Source organism: Camelus bactrianus, chromosome 34, assembly GCF_048773025.1.
Source record: "Camelus bactrianus isolate YW-2024 breed Bactrian camel chromosome 34, ASM4877302v1, whole genome shotgun sequence".
In the NCBI taxonomy this organism is placed as follows: domain Eukaryota; kingdom Metazoa; phylum Chordata; class Mammalia; order Artiodactyla; family Camelidae; genus Camelus; species Camelus bactrianus.
In genome coordinates this window covers 4,162,042-4,176,531 of record NC_133572.1, presented here as the reverse complement: position 1 = coordinate 4,176,531, position 14,490 = coordinate 4,162,042, and the positions used below count along the sequence as shown (strand labels likewise).

Genomic DNA, 14,490 nt, shown 5'->3' with positions numbered 1-14,490 from the left:
ACCATGGTTGAGCTCACTGAGTTAGGGAGCATGAAAGAAGGAGGTTTAAGGGATAAAATGGTTCATTTTTTGGGGACATTTTGAGCTTGGGGCATCCCGCTGAAGACGTCCACCAAGATGTCGGACAAACGACTTTGAAGCTCAGCTGAGAGCTCTGAGCTGATGGTGAAGATGCGAGATCCTCAATGTGGGGCTGGTCAGTAAATCCATGATTCTGGCCAGAAGGAGGGTGTTGCGGTGGGGCGCACTGGCCTGAACTTGGCTCAACCCTTTGTTCCCAAAACTTCTCAAGAAAGCAGACTACAGCAGCTCTCTCACCTCCCCTCCCATCTGCTTTCTTATCATGTGCAATCTTGGGTTTGCTCCGATATTCCTTCATTCTGTGTCTCACGGGGCACAGAAGACCTTCGTGGTCAATTCCAGCAGACACTCTGCTGTCTTAACTCACTTGGTCTCTCTGTTAAGAGAAGCTGTGCCTGCTTCTTGAACCTTCCTTCCCTGGACTTTGGTGGCATGGCTCTCTTCTAGTTTCCTTCCTGTGCTGTGGCTGCTCCTCAGTGCCCTTGTTTTGTTGGATGCGGAGCCCTGGGGAGGCTGCACCACACGGGAGGTTGGTGAGCGCCGGCATGGACTCAGGCACACTGGGTTCCAGAGCTGTGACTTGTTAGCTTGCGACCAAGATCCTTAACTCCCCGAAGCTCACTTTCTGCAGCTGTTGGTGGCGGGGGGGGGGGGGGGGACGACACTAACTGTGACTTCAAGGGCCATTGCAGGAATTAAATGGAATATGCCTTAGACACTTAGCTGCTTGTCAGTCACATGATAAGTAATTTAAAAGTGGTAGCCGGGGGCAGGGAGGGTATAGCTCAGTGGTTGAGTGTATGCTTTGCATGGATGAGGTCCTGGGTTCAATCCTCAGGGCCTCCATTAAAAATAAATAATAAAGTGGTAGCTCTTATGGTTCAGTGTGTTGATAGGCTGAATGGCAATACCTAGCAGAAAGGAGATGGTTTAAGAGTGGGGTTACCAAAATGTGACCCCTTAATCAGCATTATCTCTAGCACCAGCGTTACCTGGAAACTTGTTAGAAGTGCAAACTCTCAGGCCCACTCCGGACCTACTGAATCAGGACTTCTGAGGATGGGGCCCAGAAATGAGCTCTAATGAGTCTTATGGGTGATTCCGGAGCTGTATGCTGGCGCGCGAGAGCACCGGCTTAAGGTAGGAAAGGGTGAGGTTCCTGAGGAAAGGGTGAGGTCCAAAGGGAAGGTGGAGAAGCTGACCCTCAACAGGAAGGGGGGGACGTCCCTCCACATGAGGCGGGAAGGCCGTGAGTCAGCCTTGTTCCCTGCCTAAATCCCGCTCTGTCTACGCTGAGCCCCCTTGTTACTCTGAACCGCTTGATGGTGCTGTTGTCGCCAAACCAGGCTTGGATCTGCTCACCTGCACGCAGCAAGGCTGATCTCCTGACACCGGGCTATGGCGAAGGAAAGTGCAGCGTTTATTGTAAAGGCACCAGTACAAGAAGGGCGAGGGGCTGGTGTTCTAAAACCCCGAACACCGTGAAGGTGTTTTTAAAGGCCAGGTGAGGGAGGGGCGGCCCCAGGTGCCAGCTTGTGCACAAATCTCTGATTGGTTGGGTGATCAGTCCTTAGGTGCCAGCAGGTCTGGGGGCCATGTGCTCATGATCTGATCATCAAGTAGTTATTTTTTTTTCTCCATTTGATGGTGGTTTTAGCATCGGAAAAACTCAGGAAATATGCATCAGATACTGTCACCTAGGTACTTTGGGGAGGAGCTGAAGCAGAGGCTGTGGGGGAGGGGCCTGTCCCCTGGAAGCCCTGTGGGTCCTGTCTGTTACTGTATGTGATGATATCTGATGATGACTCGGTGCTCTTGGACCTGCCACTTTCTCTGGAAGACCTTCATCTCCCTTTTCATCTTGCCACCTTTCAGTCACAAACAAAATGTCTCTTCATCTTTGAAGTCTTATTCCCCTAGGCAGGTGGTTCCTCCTTCCTCAGTGCTCCCATGACACACGTCACATCATGTCATGCTTTGTGTTTGTCTTTCTCAGTTTCTTTTAGTAGTGAGGGAATTCCCTAAGAACAAAGAATGTGAACTATTCTGCAAATCTCCAGGGCCTAGTGCCAGAATAGCACTGGGTACACATTTGATGTTCAATGAATGCTTCCCACATAGAAACAGGAGTAGTAGTAACTCACAGTTATACAGGACTTAGGATTTTCCATACCATCAACATACGTGGTGTGCTACTGAGTACGCAGGAGGGCAGGTTGACCAGTTGTCTGGTTAAAGATGTGGCTATGAGTGCACAGAGAAATGATAATATGCCAAAGGTTGTTCTGCTAATAAAGAGGTAGAGACAGGGATAAAGCCCTAGTCTTGTATTTCCAAATCCATTATTTTTTCCTCTTCCTGACACTGCCTTCCCAAATATTTGCAGGGACGGAGGCTAAATGTGTGAACATTCTAATGGAAACCAGAGCCTATCTGTTCACGACCCTCTGGGTATTAGCTGGAGGTGGTGAGGCAGGTGATGAGGATGGGCTGCTGGGGATGATGACGGTGCTTGGTTTCCTGCCCCTTGCAGGCTTCCCCAAAGAAAGAGGACCACAGCCGGCTTCCTTGGAAGCCCAAATCCAGTTCTGCTCCCGACATGAAACCTGTTCAGAAGGCATTTATCCCCTTCACTCTTCTTTACTGAATTCAAAGCGGTCTGCAACGGTTTAACTTTGGCATGCCTGAGCATCTCTTTACTACAGTCCTGCTTTAAGTGAATGTAAAATACTATAAACATCTGGATTAAAAAGCTGGAGGAATCTGTAGATACTCCCTTCTTCAAGGAGGTGGAATTTAATTCCCTACCCTTTAGATAGGGGCGGGGGGCACGTAGTGACTTCTTTTAAAGAGTGAAGTATGAAACTGGTTGGGGAGAGAAAGAGTAACTTGACAGCAGGGAAACCTGACAAACACGTCCACCAAGTGATCAAGGTTAACGTCGTGAGTGGCAGGTCATAGCATAGCCTGTCCCCTTGATGTGATGAGATGAAAACAGTACTTTGCCGCAGTGGTGTTCCTCCCCTGAGCCCATAACTTAAGTCTAATTATGAGAAAAACTTCAGACAAACCCATATTGAGGAATATTCTACAAAATCCTTGACCAGTACTCCTCAGAACTGACAAGGTCATCAACAACAAGAAACGTATGAGGAACCGTCATAGTCTCGGGAAGCCCACAGAGACGGCTGGCTGAACAGAGCATGGATGGGACTCTGGGGCAGAAAGGGGATAGTGTCACCTAAGCAGTGGAAACCAAGAAAATCCAAATAAAGTGTGAACTTTAGTGAATAATAATGTACAACATTGGTTCACGGGTTGCAAAAAATGTACCCACACTAATGTGACAGGGGAACTGGGTGCAGAGTGTGTGTCTATATATACACACACGTACACGCACACTCTTCTGTACCGTTTTTGAAGTTTTTCTGTAAATCTAAAACTATTCTAAAATAAAATCTAAAAGTATTCTAAAATTAAAAGTTTATTTAAAGAAAAGAAAGTAGAGGAAGGAATTCTCATATGTTACTGGTGAAAATGCAAAACAGCACAGCCATTTTGGAAAACAGTCTGGCGGCTGCTTATAAATCAAACACAGACTCACCCAATGACTCAGCACTTCCACTGCTTGGTGTTTACCTAAGTGAAATGAAAACTGCAGCCCGCAAATGCTTACAACGGCTTTTTATAACCCCCGAGAACTGGGGACAGCCCAAACGTCTCTCAGCTAGGGACGGTTGGACGAACTGTGGCACATCCATTCGGGGAATACTACTTAGCAATAAGAAGGAACAGACTCGGGAGAATGCAGCCGGGATGAGCCCCCAGTGCACTGCACTGGGTGAGAGAAGTCAGTCTCACGAGGCTCCCTACGGCATGAAGTTACTTATAAAGTTTGGAAAAGGCAAAACTCAAGGGATGGAGAACAGATCTTGCGAGGATCTGTGGATCGGGGGAGGTGGTGGACCACAAAGAGACATGGGGGTCTATCTCGAGGACTGTGGGCTCTTCTGTATCTTGCCTGTGGTTGTGGTTCTACAGCAGTACGTGCATGTTTATTCAGACTTGCAGCACTGCAAACGGTGAATTTTACCGTATGGAAGTTACAACTTCATTTAAAAAAATACCAACTCAAGGGTGATTGGCCACTGTTCAAGGCTGCTCTCCAAAGGGATTTGCTTAGATAGTGTTCTCATTGCATTTTCAGTAACTGCATGTCCAACTGTCTAGTTTGCCAGAAGGACACTTCTGTGGTTTCACGTGAATATCACCCTGCTACTTCCTGTTTGGAGACCTGGAAGTGGGAGTCAGAGTCCAGGGACAAAGACCCCAGCGCAGGCGACAGCGGGCTCATGTCTTCACGAGGATGAATTAACTGAGTGCTTCCTAACCACCTGCTTTTGACGGAATCACGAAGCTGATTAGACCTTACGTTTGTGTGACGCCTTGGCGCTTACAAAGTGCTCTCACGGGCATCCAGCCATGTGGTCCACACAATGCCTCTGCCACTTCGATGGGACAAGTGTTGATGACAACAGTCCATTTCAGAAGGAGAGGGAGGCACTGAGAGTCCTGCCCTCTGTGTGCAGGTGCCCTGGCTCGGCCCCTCCACTGGTTGGCTGATGAATACAAAACGCATGGTCATTTGGTGGGATGGATATTACCATGTACACATTTTACAGATGAAGAATATAATTGCTTGACAGCTGAGGAAAGGGAGGCTCTGGGAGTTTCCCAAGGCCACTTGACTAGTAAGGACGAGCGCCAAGAGTTAAACTCAGAAGCTGTGGTTCCCCGTCTACTTTTCTTCTGCGATCCCAGAAGCTGGTTATGTGGCTTTCACACAGAGCGTAATTGACTGGGTGGTGTCTTGCCGTGAATCTTCACATCTTGACTGTGCCAGCGAGTGGAGATTCTAATTAGCTTCCGTTATCAGAGCCAGTTATTATACAGAAGGGCCCCTTGGCTCACTGGCATCTTTTCTGGTAACTCGGGGAGCTTGGAAGCCAGTCTGGAATCTTCGCGTTTCTCTCGGCGCTTGTGTTTGAGAAGTGTCTGAATGTATGGGAACTGTGTGTATGTTGGAAGCTATCACTTCCAGGAAAAAAAAAAGGGCTCATCCGTGTAAATATGAGAGTGATTTTTCAACAAACACCAGAACGTCTGTATCAAAATGACTGTTGTTCTTTAAGATAGTTGCTTTGAGAGGACATTGGATTCAATGGCTTTGTAGTTATGTCTCATTTTTATGCAAAAAAAAAGTAGCATCGCCTTCCCTAGCAGGGTCAGCTCTGAAATCCCTTCCCTTGTGTCCTCAGTGGGATCTCTTGGGCAGGGCCGAGCCTTCTCCTCCCTGTGTCCTCCGTCCAGCCCATCCAAGACACCCAGATCGCGTCTGTTGAGTGGAACTGAGCTGAAACTCGTGCCCCAGGACAGAGGTGTCCCCGGTGGGGTAGAGGCTGGTCTTTGGCCTGAATTAAGGGGACAGCATCTGGGGCCATGTTTCCTGCTTCTCTGCTTATAATTCCCTTTCTCCCATTTCTTCCAGGGCTGTCTGTCTCCGCCCTGAGGGCCACTCTGACCCCGGTCTCACCCTCATTGACCAGTGTTTCTTACCCCTCCCCTCATTTCACGGGCCACGCATGGGTCTTCCTGCCTCTCCTTGCCCTGCTCCCCACCCAGGGAGCCCCCCTGGGGGGGGGATGGTGACACAGAACCTGTAACTGGAGTTCCCTCTTCCCTCCTCCCTGCTGGTGTTTCAGAACTCACCTGGTCTGCTGATCTTTAAGGCAGAACCTCTCCCTAGGCCAAAGATTAGGAAAAGGGTCCAAACCATCAAAACCTTAACTGTGGTGAGAGAGGCCCGCAGAAGAGCTCCTCCCACCCCAACCCTTCTTTCCATAATCCCCTCTGAGTGTTACCGTCCACCTGCCCATCTTCAGTTGTCCTCATCAGAACCTTAAAGGAAAAACCACTAATGTGAGTGAAACCAAGAATTAATCAAAAAGGAAAAAGGAAAGACATTGAGGAATCTTGTTCCAGTCCTAATAGAAACGGGCTTAGATGGTCCCTCCCATGCAGTAGGGTCACGACCCCTAGTTACCTCGTCCTCGCGTGATGGAAAGTCTGCTGGGCTCCGAGCCTGGAGACCTGATCCTGTCACGGTCTGTGAGAAGCTGAGTACCCCTGTTTACATCGTCTGTAACTGAAAGCACTAATTACTGAATGACTTCAGCCTTAAGGCTCGTTTCCACCCCATGTAAGCCTGATCAGAGCTGTGCTCAGCCCCAGACGTGCCGTGAAAAGGACACATCGTTCCTGTCCTCAAGTCCCGGGTAACCTGTGCCCCCACAGTGGCGAGTGAGTCCTCAGACTTTCTAGTGTGGGCGTGTCGCTTCCATCTCAGTGGACCAGGAGCTGCGCAGGGATGGTGATCATGGCCACTGTCCCCTGTCCGCCCACTGTGCCTGGCCCTAAGGTCTGCACGCGGTGGGTGCACAAAGGTTTTTAGAAAGATGATTTTTTAGGCCAGGAGGGCCCTCGGCCTACAGTACAAGCTTTCAGAGACTAGATGGCACTGTTGCGAGAGCCAAGGCAGGTGTGTTCTGAAATCACCAGCGGTTTTGGGAGCGAGAAGGGGAGGGTAGGAACAGAGGGGCCCTGGAACACTCGCTCCCCGAGTTCGATTCAGACACACTGCAGAAACGCGGGGGGCTCCTCCCTCGCCGGCGTGGAGGGCTTTGCGGTTTTCACGGCATCTTCCCAAACACGGCTTCATGTGGGCTTCCCAGCAACCTGGTGGTGGGCAGGCACTGTATGGGTTCTAATCTCACAGAGCTGCAGCTCGGAGAAGTCAGCTGCCTGGACCAGAATTAGGTGGCGTTAGTCAGCAGGCATTTTTACCACTCATACTTGTTGGCATCACTCTGCCAAATAAGGGTCCTTTGGGGCTGCCAAAGGAGGATGTGGTCAGGGACATGGTTGTCCCAGAAGAGCAGCCTGGGAACTGGACCCGGTCTGGTTCTCAGCCCGACTGATGGCAAAGCATCCGCTTAACCTGCACCTCGAAATGTCTGTATTTGTGACTAGGGGAGAACAGTCATTTGGGGGTGGGGGGAACCTGTGACAACACATACAGATTCTCTGAAGAACAAAACTGTGGGAATTTGTACACTTAAGATCTAAGGTCCGTGGATGACATTTGGTCTAAACAGTGATCTGCTTCAGGACGCTGCCCTGTGGTCGTTTGTATCTGACATTTGTCTAGTGCTTTACCATGTTCAGGTGGTTCTCATTCAGACAAAACGATTAAAACCATCCTGTGCGTTAGCCAGGACAGAGGTCACGACTGTGCCCATTTCACAGATGCAGAAACAGAAGGTCAGAAACGTTAAGAGAAACGCCAAAGATCGCAGAGCTGATAAGTGATTGAACTAAAACTCAGCCAAGGATGAGGCTGAGATCAAATGTGGTGCTCTCCTCACCACTGATTGTCCAGGCTGCCTTAGAAATCACAGCATTGGGAGGGTTGTTGACGTTCAGGGTGAGTTGTCAGAGGCTAGAGAAATACCTACATGGAGTGGTGAATGACTAGCGATATGCACGCTTATGGAAAATTGAGAGAAAATTAACACCCGTCATTTGCATCATCTGACTGTCTCTGTTCCTGTTTCCCCAGGATGATGACGATAAGCTGACCTGGAGGGATCGCTTCCCAGGCTACTTGATGAACTTTGCCTCCATCTTGTTCATGGTAATTTCCTGGGGGGAACAAAAAAACTGCTGGGGACACGTGCCTGGAGATCCCGCGGGGTGAATGCTGTGGGTGTGTTAGTCTCACGCGACCGGGACAGCGAGGGGCTGCTGAAGATGCAGCCGCAGTGCTGGGTAGACGGGAAGGGTCTCACCTGGTAGTGAGGCCGGTGCTGATGTCGGTCAGCCGAGGAGGGAACAGTGATTCTCTCAGAGAACCAGCCCTGGGAGGGTCAGTGGCCTTCGGCCGCTCTAGTACGGGGTTCTGTCTTCCCAGCCTTGACCGTGGATGTTTGAAGTGGAGCTTCCAGGGGGCGGGTTGTGAGATGCTGTCTTCCACCTTGAGACAGACAGAGACCTTTGAAGAAGGTCCTACCTGTGCAGGTAAGATGGCTGCAGAGTGGTGGCCGCCTGTTCGGACCGCGGGGCTGGGTTTCCCCAGTCGCTGGTGGAAAAGAAGAATCTGGAAGCCACAGAAGACGACCGGCTTGTGCTCTGTAAGCCTGGTTCTTTAGCTGCCCTCTCGTTGCCGTGCTCATTTCCCTGTCTTCTCCCTTAGAGTTTGGGAGGGCCCTTTTGAGAGGCCCAGGTGGCCTCCGCTGTGTCAGGGCAGGTGAGAAACGGGCCTGTGATTCACATCTGAGCTGATCGGTGAGGCGGGATCAGGCCATCCTGGGAGCCATGAGGGGCACCTGCAGTGGGCCGGCCCTGGGCAGCACGCTCAGAGGACTGAGACGTCGGCGCCCCATCTCCGGGTAGACTGCTTCCAGCATTCGAGCTGGGAACTTCTGTCCTTAAAACACTTCTAAGCAGGCCTACCCATGTGTTGTGGGCTTGGGGAGGGATGGCTTATTCCAAAAATTGGGTGTCAAATCATCATAACTTTCTGGGCCCACTGGCCAGAGGTAGCTCTGACCCTGGCCCGAGGTTGCGGTTCCCAGTGTTATTGCCATCGTGATACTGAGGGCAGGAACTGTGTTCTAACCTCAAACACTTGAAGAGTGAAGGACGCCTAGGCACCATCCAATTCGACACCTCTGCAGTGCCGAGGTGATGCGCGCCCTGTCAAAGCTTAGGAGCTGCGTGTGCCGTCTCATCGCTCAGCAAGAGCAGGGCGTGCGGAATTTATTCAACAGTATGTGGCGAATTGCAGTGCGTTCAGCTGGAATGGCGTGAAGTTCATTTAGCCCTTCCAAGCCACCATATGCGTGATGTTGCCGAAGGGTTTATTCATTCGTTCAAAAAAATACTTCTTGGGTGCCGGTTAGGTGCTTGACGCTATTCTTAGGCACTGAGTATAGAGTAGAAACAAAAATAAAATAATCTGTCCCTTAAGGGGTTTACAGGTAACAAACACGCACATAAATAAGAAAACAGGTACGTGAAATAGACCTCCACCTCCAGCAGTGGCAGGCTAGGACATTTGTAGTGTCCCATCCTTCTGAAAGTAACAAAAATGTTGGATAAAGATACTTTTCAGTCTTCCTAAGGCTTGGCTATCCTTTCCTCCCAGCCTTTCCCGTAGGAATCTGGCCCAAAGCCTTTTCCGTGGCTTTTCTCTGACCCGTCCCCCTGCTCTCTGCTCAGAGCACAGTGGACGCTCCTGAACGCTGAAGCCTGCGCCTCTGTCCAGCTGCCCCTGGGTTCATCCTTGTTGGATGTGTGCCCCGGTTTTCTCTACTTCAGCTCAGAATGCGAGTCCAAGGGTAGGGACCAGACCAGCTCCCCTCCCCGCCTCTCTCCTAGTGTGAGATCAGGCGCTGGACTCCATAGTGTGGTTTCCATTGTGGTTTGGCTGTGTCCACAAGTAAAGTGATGAGACCAAAACACCAAGAGCCACCGAGGCCGTGGTAACGCGACCACATGCAGGGGCACTAGATGGCCCAGAGCTGAAGGTCAGCAAAGCTTTACTGCACAGGGTCCCCCCAGGAGGCGGCTCTGGGTCATGGTGTGGGACACGGAATGCAGTACAAGACCAGCCCCGCTCTGCGCCTAGCTAGAGGACACTGATCACCACCGTGCAATCCACCCAGCGCAGGAGATGGTGGGAAAATATTTGTTGAATTTAATAAGCATAGTCAATGATGCCACCTGAGTACTGAAGATAGTACTGGATTTAGTGCCCAGAGACCTGGGTTCCAATGTCAGGATGGGAATGTAGACTTTGGAGCCACAGAGCAGGCTTCAAATCCTGGATGGCGCTAAATCACAGCCACAAAAGGTGTTACCTTGCAGGGTGGCTATAGGGATTCATGCCAGTGCAGATGTGCATCGAAGAATGAAATCAAGAGGGCGCAGAGGGGCTGGCTTCTGCTGATAAGTCATCACCATTAGTGTCTCCGCTTTGCCACGTATCCCCCATACCTTGGACCAATCATTGCTGCTTCCTGGGCCTCCATTCCCTTGTCCATGAGATGGAAGGTGGGTGTGGCCCCCTCAGTGCTAAAATTCTTTCGTCCCTACCCTGATCTAGCGTTGTAGCTATGCCTTGTGACTTTGAGCAGATCACTTCCCTCTGCACGCCTTGTTTCCTCATCTGCCAGATGGCCCCGGGACTGGGCAGTGCCCGCCAAGCTCGTCCAGCTTGAACACTGTGAACCTTGAAGTGCTTGCAGGAAACACAGAAGGAGAGGTTCAGAACCTGATGTCTGTAGTGGGGTGGAAAATCAGGACCAGGAAAGTTAGGATCGCAAGTAATTAGCATCAGAGGGCTGGGGAGGGTCATTTGGCGGAGGAGCCAGGAAGGAAGGGAGGGTGGGATGGAGGGCTTTCCTGAGTGGTGGGAGCCGTGCCTCTGGAACAGGACTCTGGATAAAATGCAGGTCGGTCCAGACCTGAGTTCGAGGTTCTGCGTGTCCATCATGCTCCCGGCGGAGGCAGGAGGCCCACGTCACCCTCTGAGGGGCAGGGAAGAGCGTCCTTCCCTCCCCAGCGCAGCAGCCGGGCCTCTAAGAGGGGAGAATAGAAACCGATTGCCTCCCCACTGGTTCCTCCGTGGCCCACCCCCCCGACCCCAACACGAGGGATGTTTTTGCCCGTGTTGTTCCCCCCGCCCATCCCCCACACCCAGCACCAAACACACAGTCGCTCTTCGGTGCCCTGGCCTCCCCCCACCTCATCAATACTTCCACCCCTGGCCTTCACTGCAAAAGCGATTTTGGGGGAAAAGAATCTCACATCACGTTTTCCAGGCCCCTACTGTCTGGCGGTGACAATCCCAGAGGACCGGGAAGTGAAATGTCTACATTGTTGGCGAGCGGTGATGTCATGTCCAGGTTTCCCCCCATGCATGGCAGTCATCCCTCCCCGGTCCCCCCAGTCCTGGAGGCCAGGGTTCTGCTGCTCTCGCCCCCACCCCGCATCAGAAAAGAGGCCTCCTTCAGAGTGTTTTTCCCATCTAACCTCTCCTCCACACTGACATACGTGCAGGCGGGTGCACACACACACAGACACACACATGGACACACACACACACCCCCTTCCTCTACCCAGAGAGCACTGCCATCCTGCCTTCCTTACAGGGGGCTTCTTTTTTGCACCCTGGGCCACAAGGCAAACACTGATGTTGTGAAACACATGGGCACATGGCTGAGGCTGCCACCAGCACCCCCAGAAGTGAAGACGTCCTTACACGGACACACAGCCCATTCTCCACTCGCAGCCCACCTGAGTGTCATTCACGCTGCCTGCAGAGCCCCCTCCCTGCCCCTCCCCACTTCCCTCCTCTCTGGGGAGGGGACACGCGGAGTCCCGGACAGCGTGTTTCTTCAGAGGAACCCGTTGACCTGTCCAGTTCTCGCCCCACGTTTTCCGTTTGGCCCTCCACGGCCAGCGGCCACCCCCCTTCCCTGCCCCTAGAGGAAACAGGACCGGAACCACCTCCTTTGCAGAAAGAATTCTAACAAGGAAGACGTCACTTGACTGAAACGAATTAAAATTTTGCTCTGAGGGGGCCATGCACCCAGCAGTTTCCTGACCTCGCTCGGCCCCCCTCAGAGGCCCACTGGGACCACTGCCTTCTCTTCACATACCTGTGCTTCATGGGACCCACCCTTCCTTGGTTGTGATGAGACAGAAGGTGGAGTCTTATCATTGTCAGGTTCTGGAAAAAAGAAATGGGGGCCCTCGAGGTCACGTGGCTGGTAAACTTTCCTTTTAAATGTAGTGGCCAAAGATGTCTGCACCCAGTGAGAAATCCGAGTCCTCCGTTTCCGGTCGCCTGGTAGAGACCTCTTAGAGCCATACTTTGTTCACCTTGAGGACTGAGGCTCTCAAACTGTCACTCTGAGTTTCTTTCCCCTTTCCCTCCTTTGGCAGCCTTCTCCCACCCACCCCATTGAGTTCTAACTCGCCCCTTCTCAGCTCAAGCACCTTCAGTGGCTCCCTGTTGCCTCTTGTTGAAGGCGTGCTTTAAACCTGCTTGGTCCACAAACTCCTCCCTGACCCCTGGTGCCCCTCGCTCCTCTGTTGTCCTCAGTCCCGTTAACAACTACCTTCTTCGCTTGGCACTGACCACATCCCGAGCTGTTGTTTACTACGGTGGAACTTAGCCTCGGAGTCCATCGAAGACTCCCTAATAAATCACACCCTGTGTGATGGGCACACCACGGTGTCCAGGGTTTCATTCCTAGGTGGTTTTTTGTTTCTATATTTTTATATATTAGTGTTTAATTTATAAGACTTCTGAATAGGTTTTGCAATTTTTTTTGAGTTGAGTGAAAGATTCTTTAAATTCTATAGTGCTTTGCAATTTTCGAAAGTTTCACTCCTGATTTCATAGCATAACCCCTTTCCCCCTCGCCCTTCCCTCTCCCCACTGGGAACCTTAGTTTGTGTGTGTGTGTGTGTGTGTGTGTGTGTGTGTGTGTTTATGTGTATGTGTGTGTGTGTGTGTGTGCCGTAGGACATTTGAAATCTGATAAAAATAAGACATTCTCTCCTGGAAGATGCACCCATGCTTGGAGTTTGCAAGAGTTCAAAGGGTTTGCTGTGCTCTGTCACCCGCCGGGGGACTCCAGATTAGCAGCACCCCACGTGACAGGACTGTTGGCCAAGTGAGGGATGGGTGTGCGAGGACCGTCCGCTGACCTGAGACTCTCCCTGCTTCCCTGAACAGATCGCGCTGACCTTCTCCATCGTCTTCGGGGTCATCGTGTACCGCATCACCACCGCGGCTGCTCTGTCTCTCAACAAGGCCACACGCTCCAATGTCCGGGTGACGGTCACAGCCACGGCGGTCATCATCAACCTCGTGGTCATCCTCATCCTGGACGAGATCTACGGTGCCGTGGCCAAGTGGCTAACCAAAATCGGTACCATGGGCAACTCAATGAATGTGTGCAGGATGTTGGAGGGCAGTGGCCCAAGATTTAAAAAAGGAAGTACAGTGCGTTTTATTTGGAGAAATGAGGAAATGGGATGTGTCTTGTAAGGCCCCCTCCGCCCAGGCAGGGATCTCTCCTGGAACATTCTCGAGCAATAGTCCCCTGGCCTACGTTGGCGGCCTCGCTGTCCCCCGGGGATGAATCGTGGGGTCCAGTCTTTTCAGCCCAATCTAGAAGCAAGAAGCGTTCAAGGCTTCCTGCTGAAAACGGCAGGTCTGAGTGCTCCCCACTTTCCCAGCAGTGTTTATAAAGTTGGGAAAGTCTCCTGACACTTGGGCCCGAGAGGGTCTTATCCACCTCTTACTGTCGGAGGCCCGGCAAATCCACGCACTCCCCGGCCCCGAGCAGACTTCATAGTGGCATATCAAGCTTCCCAGGCTTCAGGCCAGTGAGAAAAATGCGGTGGCCTCGATATTCAGACGAGTCATTCGAGCCCCAGGCTGCTGTTGCCTGAGCACCGCTTTCTGCCGCTTAGACGGGGGTTGGGGGCGGGGGGCTGGGGGCTGGGACCGCCTCGTCTTTATCCTGGGTGGCTTGGTCTCAGCTCTTTCCCGCGCTGAATCTGGGGGTCGACTGGGAGTCTCAGCCTCTCCCTCATCTCAGGGGGGTTGAATTCATGATAGGATGTCATTAACGGCCCAACCAGCTGGACACAGGCGCAGGATAACCCCCTCTTCAAGAGAGCCTTTCCTGGAGGCTCAGAGGATTCCAGAAAGGATTCAGTCATGCCAGTGAGCCTTGAAGTGCCTTGTCCTGGCGTGGCCCCTGCTCACAGTGGGCACTGACTTTGGTTTCTATGGGGATATAGACGATTTCCCATCCAGCCGCTCTGTCACTTGGGGCACGTCATATTTACATGTAAGTGTTATCTGTATTCCTTCGTATGTTTCTTGAGAACAATGAGCAGAGGATTTGACTTCCGTGCATTTGCTGGGACCCAGGATTCCATGGCGCCCTTAAGAGCATCCCACACTCGCATGGGCTCAGGGGAGGCCCCGAGTGGGGGCGTCCGGTTGGAGAGCTCAGAGATGAGTGGACGGCAGACCGGCACGCGGAGGGAGGAGGGGAGGGCAGGAGGAGGGGAAGGTTCCTGGCAAAGGAGGCAGAATGAGAAGTATGGCACCGCAGGGGGAACTCTGACCTCAGGGTCAGGAAGGGCCCAGGGAGGAGTGCCCGTGGGCTGTGCTTGCACGACTGGTAGGATTTGGGGACCTAAACGCTGGGAGTCACTGGAGCAGGACTCAGCAGATGGAAGAAAGAGAACACGGAGCGT

At 52.0% G+C, this 14,490-nt stretch overlaps 1 protein-coding gene across 3 annotated transcripts in view; it reads left to right on the top strand.

The window, feature by feature from the left end:
- ANO2 (anoctamin 2) overlaps positions 1-14,490 on the top strand; it is a 253,462-nt gene that overhangs the window by 182,709 nt on the left and 56,263 nt on the right. For all 3 annotated transcript variants that reach the window (XM_074357441.1, XM_074357442.1, XM_074357443.1), the window contains exons 15-16: positions 7,760-7,834; positions 12,950-13,145. In XM_074357441.1, coding sequence (XP_074213542.1) covers positions 7,760-7,834; positions 12,950-13,145 — 271 coding nt within the window. The remainder of the gene's footprint in view (positions 1-7,759; positions 7,835-12,949; positions 13,146-14,490) is intronic.